The sequence below is a fragment of the Tamandua tetradactyla genome, chromosome 3 (assembly GCF_023851605.1).
Source record: "Tamandua tetradactyla isolate mTamTet1 chromosome 3, mTamTet1.pri, whole genome shotgun sequence".
Lineage (NCBI taxonomy): Eukaryota > Metazoa > Chordata > Mammalia > Pilosa > Myrmecophagidae > Tamandua > Tamandua tetradactyla.
In genome coordinates this window covers 65,371,686-65,385,535 of record NC_135329.1, presented here as the reverse complement: position 1 = coordinate 65,385,535, position 13,850 = coordinate 65,371,686, and the positions used below count along the sequence as shown (strand labels likewise).

At 33.2% G+C, this 13,850-nt stretch overlaps 1 protein-coding gene and 1 pseudogene across 1 annotated transcript in view; one reads left to right on the top strand and one right to left on the bottom strand.

Moving 5' to 3' along the window:
• Positions 1-13,850, top strand: part of ROCK2 (Rho associated coiled-coil containing protein kinase 2) — a 206,317-nt gene that overhangs the window by 160,480 nt on the left and 31,987 nt on the right. Inside the window, exons 9-17 of the mRNA XM_077153221.1 lie at positions 5,764-5,923; positions 7,222-7,282; positions 7,909-7,920; positions 9,070-9,149; positions 9,319-9,367; positions 9,975-10,110; positions 10,208-10,299; positions 10,540-10,786; positions 11,858-11,964. Coding sequence (XP_077009336.1) covers positions 5,764-5,923; positions 7,222-7,282; positions 7,909-7,920; positions 9,070-9,149; positions 9,319-9,367; positions 9,975-10,110; positions 10,208-10,299; positions 10,540-10,786; positions 11,858-11,964 — 944 coding nt within the window. The remainder of the gene's footprint in view (positions 1-5,763; positions 5,924-7,221; positions 7,283-7,908; positions 7,921-9,069; positions 9,150-9,318; positions 9,368-9,974; positions 10,111-10,207; positions 10,300-10,539; positions 10,787-11,857; positions 11,965-13,850) is intronic.
• On the bottom strand, positions 1,367-5,396 carry LOC143676734 (beta-hexosaminidase subunit beta pseudogene; annotated as a pseudogene).

Genomic DNA, 13,850 nt, shown 5'->3' with positions numbered 1-13,850 from the left:
ATCCCATCATATTTTTTTCTGTAAGATCTTTGCTTCATTTCTATATCATATCTTATTTATTATGTATTCTTAATCTAAACCCTAACATTATTTTGTTGATGCTCATTCTAATTATTATAATTAACATTTCAAAATCACAATGATTAATTAATACTTGACATAAGCAAATGTCTGTAAGACTCATTACAGTGTTTATTGAGCATGGAAAAGACATTTGTTAAGAGCTTAAAACAAAATTAGTGTATAAAAATATACATTCTATACTTTTTATTTTAAAAAATGTGATCCTACAAAATTAGCAGGCAATAAAATCCTGTATACAAACTTTACTGCTTAAGAAGTTTTAACTTATAATTTTCTTAAAAACAAAAATAATTTTTTCATTGAATCTAATTTAACTGTCACATCAAAGAAAAATGCCAGAAACAAACTTGCCAACACTGTACATATATCATTGACTACACAATAATTTGTTTTATTTTATCATTTAACAAACCATATCAAAGCAATATAAATGATAATGTTCTTTATATAAATTGATTAGGGATAAGGCAAGTTGAGTCAGCTGTTTCCTAAATCTGCTAATTTTGTAGGATCACGTTTTTTTAAAATAAAAAGTGTATAGAATGTATATTTGTATATTGTTATACACTAATTTTGTTCTAAGCTCTTAACAAATCTTAATTTATTATGTATTAAGAATACATAATAAATAAGATATGATATAGAATGGCCCTGGTGCCTCATTCTAAAGATTTGGAGTAAATTTAATAAACGACCTGAAATATACAACTTATCATTCTGTGTCCTTGTCTGTAAAATAAGTTTGATTTAAAGTTCCCTAGCATGTCTTCCAGATCAAAGGGCCTATCTTTTCTGTGTTCCTATGTTTACTTTGTGGTCTTTTTTTTTATTATTATTACAATACTCTATTTTTTTTTATTTATGTTCATTCCGTACACTTATCTTCAACTCAAAATAATAAGACAGCCATATTTCTGGATAATTATAGCAGTTCATTGATAATTATAAATGGGAGCAGGAAAGAAATATGTGGCTAAGTGCCAGGTGATTTTAAAACGTAAAAAATAGAATTAAGGCCTAAATATAATGAATTGAATCTCTTCCATTACAAAAATGGACTGAAACTAAGAAAAATACTTTGTGCCCTTTACGTAGAAATTAGATACTGGAATGATATCACTGCCTGTTGTCAGTTATCTCAGACTAAGACCAAGGGTTTTTACACTTGCACTGTTGTGCTCCCATCATCACCATCCATTTCTAAAACGTTACAATCAATCTAAATAGAAATTCTGTAAATTAAGCATTCACTCCCCATTGTCTATCCCCCGCCCAGCCCCTGGTAACTTATATTTTAGATTCTAATTCTGTGAATTTCGTTTTTCTAATTATTTCATATCAGTGAGGTCATACAGTATTAATATTTTTGTGCCTGGCATATTTCACTAAGTATAATATCTTCAAGGTTCATACATGTTGTCACATGTATTAGGACTTCATTCCTTTTTACAGCTAAGTAATATTCTATTGTATGTGTATACCGTGTTTTGTTTATCCATTCATCAGAATTTTCCACCTTCTGGCAATTGTGAGTAATGCTTCTCTGAACATTGCTGTGCAAATATCTATTCAAGTCCTTGCTTTTGATTCTTCTAGTTATAAACCTAGTAGTGGAACTGCCAGATCGTATGGCCATTCTATATTTATATTTCTTAGGAACTATCAAACTGTCTCCCACAGTGGCCCACCATTTTACATTCTCTCCAGCAATGAATGAGTGTTCCTCTTTATACATATCCTCTCTAACACTTGTTATTTTCTATTTTTCCAATGGTAGCCATTCTAGTGGGTGTGAAATAGTATCTCACTGTGGCTTTGATTTGCATTTCCCTAATAGCCAGCGATGTTGAACATCTTTCTATGTGTTTTTTTATCCATTTGTATACCCTCTTTGGAGAAATATCTGTTCATGTCTTTTGCCCATTTTTAAATTGGATTGTTTGTTTTTTTATTGTTGAGTTGTAGGATTTCTTTATGTATTCTGGATATTAAATGCTTATCAGTTTCCAAATATTTTCTCCCATCAAGTAGGTTGTCTTTTCATTTTTGTGATTAAGTGCTTTGATATGCAAAAATTTTGAATTTTGAGGAACTCCCCATTATCCATTTTTTCTTTCATTGCTTGTACTTTGGGTGTGAAGTCTAAGAAGCCATTGCCTATCACAGGATCTTGAAGATGCTTCTCTCTATTTTCTTCTAGGAATTTCATGGCCCTGATTCTTATATATAAGTCTTTGAGTTAATTTTCATATTAGTTGTAAGGTAGGGATCATCATTCATTATTTTAGATATGGATATTCAGATGTCCCAGCACCTTTTGTTGCAGAGACTATTTTGTCACAGTTGGGTAGACTTCGCAGCCTTGTCAAATATCAGTTGGCCATAGATGTTAAGGTCTATTTGTGAACTCTCAGTTTTATTCCATTGGTCAGTGTGTGTATCTTTATGCCAGTACTTTGCTGACTTTGTAATATTTTTTAAAGTCTAGAAATTAGAGTCCTCCAAGCTTGTTCTTTCTTTTCAAGATGATTTTGGCTATTTGAGGTCCCTCACCCTTCCAAATAAATTTGATAATTGGCTTTTCCAGTTATGCAAAGCAGGCTGTTGGAATTTTGACTGGGATTATGTTAAATCTGTAACATCAATTTGAACATGGAATATCTTTCCATTTATTTATTTAACCAATGTTTTTGTAATTTTCTGTGTACAGGTCCTTTACATCCTTGGTTAAATCTATTAATAGATATTTGAATTTTTTGTTGCTATTATAAATGGATTTTTTTTTCTTGATTTTCTCCTCGGCTTGCTCATTACTAGTGTATAGAAACACTACTGATTTTTTTTTCATTCAATAGAAAGATATGTTCTATTCCAAGAACAGACTAACAAATCTTAATTTACCATGATTTCAAAACCAAGTTGATTGTAGTACAGATTACTACAATCTGTACTGTGGCCTTTTCCTGCCTCCCATTTTTCTTCTTTAAGACTGACTTTTGCATTTTGTTGTCATGCTCACGGTATCCAATAAAAAGAGGTTCTGCACCTATTCCGCATCTGACCATTCTGCAGTGGTACCTTCTTAGTCTGTCATTGACATCATATATATCTTTGATGTCTCTGTGACTCCAGAGTCTTTCATCAACAGCACTTGCCCAAGGCTATAATCTTGGAGTGAGGTTAGATGCATCCACATATTCTCCCCAAAGACAAGCTTCTCTACCAATGATGATTTTTTTCTGTTCCTCGGTATCAGGAAAATCAAGAGGTTCCACTTGATAATATTTTCTCCAATCTTGTCCATAACTAATCAAATCTAAGTACCAAGGAGCTGCAAGGATTACAGGGAAACCAGCTTGGGTGACATGCTGTAGTTCCCCAGGATAATTCTTGTTTTTCAATACTTCAGTTACTGTGCCTGGGTGAAGCTTCCCACCATTATCAAAACCCTCTTGCCAGACAATGGGACTCTTGTTTGTAGTTGAAATAATTTCTAAAAGCTTTTGAATATGGAAGGATTGTAGTTTTTAAAAATCTGTGCCAAAGCCTTTTTGCATCATGAAATTTTGGATTTCTGGATTTGATGCCCAACATCCAAATTCTCCTTCATCACCTCCCAAATGAATGAACTGATCTGGAAACACCTTACTAATTCCTCTGAAAAATTTAGACAGAAAGTCATAAGTTGTGTCTGGAACAGGATTTATAGGTCTGAAAGTCCCAAACTTCTTTTGCCCATTATAACAGGAAGTAAGGAGATCTTTGTGACCTTTTCCCCAAGATTGCTTTTGTCCAGAGATATCAAACTCTGGTATGATGTGAATTGAGCGTATTGAGTCACCATGTGAATATCATTTGGTGTATAAACATGAGAAAAAAGATAGCTTTCTTTATCGCTTAACTCAGGAAAAGTGATGCTCTGAAAATGGAAAGATTCATCATCAACTGTGTGCCAGTGGAGAACATTAAGCTTATTAAAAGCCGTGACATCCAGAGTTTTAATAGGCTTAACTGGCAGAGAGTGTCCGACTATATCAATTAAAATTTCTCTATGAGGAAACCTTGGAGAATCAATAATGTTGGATTCATTCATGGTGAAAGTCCCATATGAATCTTGATAAATTAACTGGCTAAAAGTCTCCCAGCCTCATAATACTCCCTAAACTCTCTTGGCCTTGAGCACAGCCACTGATCCATTCACAAGTAAATGATAGGACTCTTCTGAAGAGATACTGGGGAAAACATCACACTCTAAATCAAGGACAACAGTCACAAGAAGTTGCTTTAACTCTGTTCCAGTATGAATGTTAGCAGGGCCATGATGCCATTTGTAGAAACCAAAAATATACTCATAATTTCAATGGAACGAAATGGAGCAGGATGGAGCAGGCAGGGCCGGCTGTGACCCGGGGCTGGGAATGATGAAGAAGCACTCGGGGGTGAGGTTCAGCAGGCCCGGGGACAGCGTCACTGACAGTGGCTGCAGCCACAGCGCGGGCGCTGAGGTGTGTAGGGCGGGCACCAGCAGCAGGGCCAGCAGGGGCAGCCAGGGCAGCCGGGCTAAGCAGGGGCACCTGGGGCACCAGGGGTGTGAGTACCTGGCGCAGGGCTCTCAGCTCCATGGCCTCCACTTCCCTCCGCAGGCCGCCCAGGTGTTACCTTTGGACTTTCGTCCCTCCCGGCTAGGGAGGAGGTGGTGCAACACTACTGATTTTTCTGTGATAATCTTGTGTTCTGCCACTTAGTTGAATGCATTTATTAGCTTTAGTAGTATAGTTGTAGATTTTCCAGGACTTTTCTAAAGATAGGATCATGTCATCTGCAAATTCCTTTCCAATTCGGACACCTTTTATTTCTTTCTCTTGCCTGACTGCTCTGGCTGGAACTTCTTGCAGAATGTTGAATAACAGTGGTAACAGTGGACATCCTTGTCTTGCTCCCAATCTTAGAGGGAAAGCTTTTAGTCTTTCACCATTGAGTATGATGTTAGCTGTGGTGTTTTTCATATATGCCCTTAAATCTGCTGAGGAAACTTCCTTCTATTCTCATCTTTTAAAGTGTTTTTATCAAGAAAGGATGCTGGAGTTTGTCAAATATTTCCTCAGCGTCTTTACTTGTAAAAATTTTACAAGCTAGTATATATTTCTTAGCACTATTCCCCAGTACTATGAAAATAAACATTATGAATTTCCTAAGTTGTCAAGTTAAGTGGGTCTCAATAATTTTCAGAATTGGGAAATATAATCCTCTAATTTGAATGGGTTTAAAAATCAACAGTTAATTATTTATGGAACTCACACTCTGGGACACATTAGGCTAAGCATAGGAATTCATTTTTTCTTTATGTGTATTTGATATTGATTCTTTTTAATGGTATGAAATATTTCTACTTAAAGAATGTAGAAAATTGAAGTCTCTAAAAAACATGTGTGCAAGTTATTGCTGCTTGTAATTTTAACACCTAGGATAACAAAGTGCTTTCCTTATAGTAAAATCTTACAAAATTTTATTCGTTGTATAGTAAAAAGGAAGATTTTATATCATAATAAAACAAAAGAGTTGGAAATATACCAACCCTTATTATTTTTACAGTGTTGCTAAATCATGGGGATTAGAGGGGTGGGTTATATCTTACATTTTGATTATGAATGAAATAATTCATTTCTTTTACTTTAATAGCTGCAGCTCCTGTAGTACCTGAACTCAGCAGTGACATAGACAGCAGCAATTTTGATGATATTGAAGACGATAAAGGAGATGTAGAAACCTTTCCAATTCCGAAAGCTTTTGTGGGAAATCAGCTGCCTTTTATTGGATTTACTTACTATCGAGAAAATTTGTATGTAATTGATTTGTTAAGTATTTATTGTTTTCAGAATCTAGCTGTAAAGATATGTCTTATTTCCAGTTTTTGGATTATAGGAGATAAATTATTAATTTGTTTCAAATTTTGAATCTTTTCAAAAGTACTATTAGAAGAGTCATTTTTAAAATTTCATTTTATTATTTTATTTCTGAATATTATATTCAGTTACCAAATGATTGCAAGGCACTGTTCTGTATTCTATGAGGTATATAAATTAAAACCAGATACCTGCCCTTGAAGGAGCTTGTCATCTAATGAGGGCTATAAATGAACTAATGAAGGGGTAGAATGTGGTTTGCCAAAACAAATGTATCCCCCAAATCAGAGATGGCTCAGAAGAAGTAAAAGTAACATCTCTTTTGGGTGAGGGAAGAAGAAGGGAGAAGTCAGGTAAGGGAGAAATTCAGCATTTTAGCTGAATCTAAAGATAAGAAAGGTTTTGAGTGGTCAAGATGTGAGGAGACTGGAGGAGAGTTGTGGGGATGTAAATGGTGAAAGTCAGTAGGACTCAAGCAGAAGATGTGTGTTACTGTATTATGTATGACCTTTTGGGAGGACTTGATGAAACTGTGTGATTTTCTTGTCTGTAATTCCTGAGTATAGCACAGGGCCTGGGAGAAATCATTCAATAAATACTGGTCAGATGAATTGAGTAGGAAACACATTGGAGATAGAGTTTAGTGGAGTTTAGGGGAAAAATAATGCAACTGTTGATTGCTGTGCTTCAAGGACTTTTGACCATATTTGATGGCAGTTAGGAACCACTGAAAGCTATTGAATAGTTGATTTAAGTATAAAAGACATTTAAGCAACTCTTGGTGCATCCATATATGAAATTATTAGAGTGACCAGCCATTATAGTTTGCCCAAGGCTGAAGGGTTTCCTGGCATGTGGAACTTTCATTGCTAAAACTGGGAAAATTCCAGATAAGTCAGGATAACTCGAGGAAAACTATCAGTAATGCAGACCAAAACGAGGAGATCAGGACCCGGGGGGGAATCTAAGCATATTTATAGGCTTGAGGCCTGGGAATCCAGAGATGTTATCCTTGAAAAGAAAGAGAAATGTCTCTTTTTAGAAGATTGGAACAAAAAATAGAAAAGAATATTACAGAAACTCAAAGTGAGATGAAAAGGAGGGAAGTTGAAGTGAAAAGAAATAAATTTTTGTGGTTTATAATTTAATTCTGGGAATAACTTGGTTGAATAAGACTGAAAAATTGATTAAATGACATGAAACAAAGGAATTCATTTAACCCTTTTCCTTCCAGGTTATTAGGTGACTTTCCACCTTGTAGAGAAAATGATTCAAACCAGTCAAGGAAAAATGAAGTATGTATGGATTTTTACTGCTTTAGTTATTTTACTCACATGTTCAAATATTTTAGTAATATCTATGTTCCCAAAAAGAAGCCATTTGATGCTTTTTTGAAACAATACATGGCATTCCTTGTTGCAGTACAATTTGGCAGATATGTCGAAACAATTCATTTGTTTGACAAATACTGTGCATGCAAGTCACAATGGATAGTAAAAAGGTGAATTGTACTTGGTCTTAAGCTTAGTTTAGTAACAAAAGAATTGGGTTCATAAACAGCTATAAATCAGTTAGAAAATTTTATAATATTTGTGATATAAAAGCAAAACTATCAAGCTATAATAAGGATACAGAAATTAGAGGGAGATTCACACTGTATTTAAGACTCATTCTTAAATATGAGCTAATATGAAGGATAATTTGTTTATCACAGTATTTTGTGATCTTATAGTTTATAATTGCTTCCTACACTAAATTACATACACATGTAAATGATGAGGGTAATGTTTTTCTTTTTAAAACTCAGGAAAATGAATGATGTAGGTTGGATAATCCTACTATGATTTATATGTTTTAGGAATGTTGTGAAGCATAACAAGCATTTTGATGTTTTCTTTGTTTTTGGTTTTGTTTATAATAGGAAAGTCAAGAGGTATGTTGATGTTTTCAAATATGTTGAAAATCTGAGAAAAAACTCATCACTCCTGCAGTACTTATATAGTCATATTCCACATAGCATTTGGAGTACAACATCTACCCGAGAGAAAAGTTCCCAGCCTTTTTTCTACCAAGTATCCCTTTAATTATTACTCTGATTGATCTGTTGTTTTAAAATATATATTATGCAATTTTCTTTTTATTTATCAAGATCATTAAACTGGCAACAAGGGCTTCTGCTACTAGTGTGATCACAATATGCTAATACAGTAACAGCTAAGAAGTTAAATTTGACTGTATGTCTTTTTATGAAAAAGAAAACAAACAAAAACAACAGTTTTGTTTAAGATGTAGCAGCTCTTTTAAAAACCATGAATAGCATAATCACTAGAAACAATAGGAGAAACACTGGTATTGAAGTCTGATAAACTGTGTTGATTTTTAGTACTGCCACTTATCCGTTATGCTGCCTTGACCCAGTTGCTCACTTCTTTGAATTTTTTTTAAAAATTTAGATGGTTCCTATCTTCTTATGGTTACTGTTAAGATGATTGAGATATTTGTAAGGTGTTTAATACTGTACCTCATACCTGATGAGAACTCAAAATGTAAATTCTTTTTAAAGGTAATAATGTTCAAAAATGGATAATTTTATACTTACGGTAGTTTTGGTTTATTTATAGATCAGCATAGCTGGGCCAAATTATTGAGGAAATAACTTTTAATTTAATTAGCTGTTGCTTATCCAGAAGAGTTACTAATTACAGCTCTTCAAAGTACTGTACCAGGCACTGTGCAGCAAGATGTAAAAGAAGAACTTAGATTCTTATTTTAAGAGCAGTAAAATATTTTTAAGCACATTTCAGATATTTGTTTCAGATATAGACTTTATGAGCACTAACAGATTATTTTTAAGAAAATTTTCTGTGGAAGAGCAGTGGAAGATATCAGAGATGGTGTCCTTTATTTATAATGAATTTGAAACTAGTTGTCACAGAAGAATTCTGCCGAGGTACAAATACTATACCATTATAGAGAGTATGTAAGTTGAAAGTCAAAAAAAGCTTATCATTGTATTCTTTAAGCCTCTCTTATCTTTAAATATGACCAAAATTTATAATTATAGTTTCTTGTTTTTTGATAGATTCAGAAAAAGCTATACACATTAGAAGAACACCTTAGCAATGAGATACAAGCAAAAGAGGAACTAGAGCAGAAGTGCAAGTATGTTTTGTAAATAAAGATTCTATTTTAAAATAAAAATTTAAAACTTTTATGTGTAATTAAAGGAGAACTAAAAGTAATTACCGAGTTATTTTTAAATTTATTGTCTGTGTTTTTATTGTAAATTAGGAGAGTTATTTTATTTACTATTTCTTTTGAAATTCTTTAGATCTGCTAATACTCGCCTAGAGAAAATAACAAAGGAGTTAGAAGAAGAGGTAAAGCTCCGTATGTTTCCTTGTTTTCTTAACATTTTTTTTAGTAAAAATTTTTGATGTCTACCTCACATGCAAGGTTCTGTTAATACCATAGTTGCACATACCTAGATCACCCCCCACTCTTTCAGTATCATTGGATAGGACTAAAATGATAGGCTAACCATGATTTTAATAGACTTCATTCTTTTATGTTTTTGGAAGCTTGAGTTAATGTAGTATGTGTAGATATTTCAAGCCAAAAATTGCATTTGTATTATACTTATTGAATTTTATTGTATAATATAATGGCACAGTTTAAAAACAGAAACTGACCATTCTTTATTTCTAAATTGCTATTCACAATATTTTAGGCCCATGGTTAATATTAAATAATGATAGTTTAGTTGTGATAGAAAGTTTGACTTTCAGTAGGAAATAAAACATGGTCTTGATTATTTAAGAGCAGTATGCTAGTTTTAAAACATTTTAAAAATTGTAGTTTTAACAAAAATGCTGCTATACATGTTCTTTTTGAAAGTTTTTTTTTGTGTGTGTCTATTTGAAATAACTAATTTTGTTTTAACTTTTAGACATACTTTCTTTGATGAAACTTTACATATTATTTCAGGTTACCTTAAGGAAAAGTGTGGAATCAGCATTAAGACAATTAGAAAGAGAAAAAGCACTTCTTCAGCACAAAAATGCAGAATATCAGCGAAAAGCTGATCATGAAGCAGATAAGAAGCGGAATTTGGAAAATGATGGTTTGTGGTGTAAAATAGTAAATGCTTATCAAGAAAAAAATTAACTGTGTGTTTGTGTATGTCTTGGTACTTGCCACTGAAATGCTTTTTATCATAGTTAACAGCTTAAAAGATCAACTTGAAGATATGAAAAAAAGAAATCAGAACTCTCAAATATCCTCTGAGAAAGTGAATCAACTTCAGAGACAAGTAAGTTGATCTCTATTTGTAATAAATGTATTGAATTTTATTCATGACTGCCTATTAATAGTAGTTTTAATTGGCAGTGTTACAAAAAGACCGTATTCCTTGAATTTCAGGGGGAAGTCCTTATGAAAATATTTTGTTTTTGTTTATTTTAAATTGCAATGGGATAATAAATTGACATATATTCATTATGTACACCTGTATTTGTTTGTTGTTATTGTTTGATTTTGAATGGAATAACAGCTGGATGAAACCAATGCTTTGCTGCGAACAGAATCTGATACTGCAACCCGACTAAGAAAAACTCAGGCAGAAAGTTCAAAACAGATTCAGCAGCTGGAAACTAACAATAGAGATCTACAAGATAAAAACTGTCTGTTGGAGACAGCCAAATTAAAACTTGAAAAGGAATTTATCAATCTTCAGTCAGCACTAGAATCTGAAAGGAGGGACCGAACCCATGGATCAGAGATAATTAGTGATTTACAAGGTATTAAAGTAGAGATTGCGCTTGGATTTATCTTGATGATTTGTATTCTGGAAGTAACATTAGATGATGAATAATGTGCTAAGAGTTCACATTTCTGAATGTACTACTCTGTTATATAAAGGGAAAATATTAAAAATACATTGATAGAAAATTTTATGAAATAAAGACTTTCAAATAGTGTGAAATATTTTAAGTATCAGACACCTCAGGTGGTAGATTAAGGGTTTCTGCTGAATTAACTGTAAAGCACTCTACCAACAATTGTAAATCTCCTGCTCATAAATAACAGTTGCAAAGTACGAAATAACTTCCAAATTCTTTTCTCTTAATTAAATGTGTATATACTTTGTGAGTTCATTTTTTTTGTTTGTTTTTAAAATTTATTTATTAATTAAAAAATTAAGAAACCAAATAAAACATCAACATGTATAAGCAGTAATTCACAATATCATCACTTAGTTGCATATTATCATTTCTTAGAACATTTGCATTAATTCAGAAAAAGAAATAAAAAGACAATACAAAAAGAAATAAAACGAACACAGGAAAGAAAAAAGATTATACCTACCATACCCCTTACCCCTCACTTTCATTGATCACCAGCATTTCAAACTAAATTTCTTTTAGCATTTGTTCCTCCTGTTATTTATTTTTATTCCATATGTTCTACTCCTTTGTTGACAAGGTAGGTAAAAGGAGCATCAGACGCAAGGTTTTCACAATCACACAGTAACATTGTGACAGCAAGTATCATTATTCAACCATTCTCAAGAAACATGGCTACTGGAACAAAGTTCTACATTTTCAGGCAGTTCCCTCCAGCCTCTCCATTATTTTTGTTTGTTTTTACTATTTTATGGTTAAGAACCTTAAAAACAAACATTCCTGACATATAAGCATTCTAAACATGGTGTACAATCGGTGGCTCACAATATCATTACATAGTTGTGTATTCATCACGATGATCATTTTTTTGAACATTTGCCTCTATCCAGCAAAAGAAATAAAAAAGAAAAAACTCATACGTACCTTAAGTTTATTGTTTTTAAAAGGAAATGTTGTAATTTTTAGGTAGAATATCTGGCCTGGAAGAAAACTTAAAGAATGGCAAGATCGTATTAGCCAAAGTAGAGATGGAGAAGAGACAATTACAAGAGAAATTTACTGATTTGGAAAAGGTAAAACATGTTAAACTTTATACTTTTGTGTAAAAAATGACAGTACAGTTTCAGATTAGCAGTTGTTCTAAAATAAGAAATCAGTAGGGGGTGTATTTTCACATTGCTCATGGAGTCTCTCATGTTTAGACTTTGTAGTATAGACTAGAGATTTATATTTTAAGGCTTACCATAACCCTAAGTATGTTTAGATGTTCATGAAGGAAGGGATTCTGCCAGAATGTGTATGAGGATGCTTCTCTCTATGCAAGTAAAACTCAAATTTCACCTACTTCATGCCTTACAAGTGATATAGTGTAAAGCTGTGAAGTTTTAGCGTTTAGTAGTTTTCCTTGGAAAATACTGTGTCAGGGATAATTTCTAGAATCTTTGCCGTTGATATTTTATTTTCATTCCCTTATTTATTCATTCATTTAAATATTTCATGTGTGATGTGTGATAGAACAATCAGGATGCAGTCCTTGCCTTTAGCAGTCTCAGAGTCTAACGAGTAATTTCTAAAGTAGAGATAAAGCCCACAGATCATTCTAACTCAGCGCAGGACAAGCCCCCTAATCTGTCCCAGCAGGATGGTGGGCAAAGGAAAGGACATATTCGAGTTGGGGAGGACAGCACAAGCAAAGTGACAAAGAATGGAAAATAAAACAAACAAGCAAACATAGTCTGTTATTTAAATTCAAACTCTTCAGTATTTGTGGAGTATAGAGCAGGGGTCAGCAAACTTTAATCGTTTATTGTCAAGATAGTAAATATTTTTAGTCTTTCCAGGCCAGAGAGTCTGTTGTGTTGCTACTCAGCTCTGCGAACATAAAGTAATGATATGGCTATGAAACTTGATTCACAAAAACACACCTGGGGGCCAAAAGACCACAGTATGGTCTTGTGTAAGAGTATAAGGAAATTTTTTTTTTTTTTTGAGGAGTATGAGGAATTCAGTGGCAAGCACGTGGCTACAGAGCTAGACAGAGGCTAGATCGTACAGAATTTTGAATACTCTCTTAAGAAACTAAGAACATTGTCTAATAAACTAGAAACTGAATAGTTTTAAGTTAGATAATGATCTTATTAGAGGAACATTTACGATGGATCACAATGTACTGTTTCGAGAATGGATTGAGGATGACAAGACTAGAGACAGAGAAGCCATAGTCAGAAGTCTTTTTGCAGAAATCCATATTAGGGATAATGGAGATTTAACTAATGCAGTGGTTAAGGGTATAAAACAGTGATAAAGCTAGGAAATAATTGGAGAGAGATGGTCCGCAGCACGTAGTGACTGATTAGGTGTGGCATGTAGTCAAGGATGAGAATAGATTCCTAGATTGTGATGAAATATATAGTGGAGCCATTAATAAAGAATAAAGGGAAATAGCTCATTTAGAGGAGACTGGTAAATTTGTTTTAGTCTTCTGAAGACTGAGGTGCCTGTGGGACAGCTAAATTAAGATATCTATCTACAAGGCAGTTAGCTGTGGTAGTATGAAGCTAGAAGTGTTTGAATTATCAGTATGTAAGCAGCTGCAACCATGCAAATGAAAGAGCTCATCTGAGAAGAAATTGAGTAGTGCAGTGATGTTTCAGTGATGAGTAGATATTAGACTCTGGTACATTAAGCAGTTTGAAAAATCATTTTTGGTAATAAAGATTCTATTTGGAAAGCAGAAGCAGTATCTTCATGATATAAACTATAGAAAGGAAAGAATAAAATATTTGGGAGATTTATTGAGAATAGACAAGACTTCTGTGGATCAAAGATTCTCAACTTTTAAAACAAGTCTCCTGAGTGGGGAGTAAGGATGGGTAAGGAAAAAGGATCCTGAGATTTTAAAATTTTACTTATTTTTTTAATATGCAAAGAGGGAAACATTAGGTATATTTTTATAGTT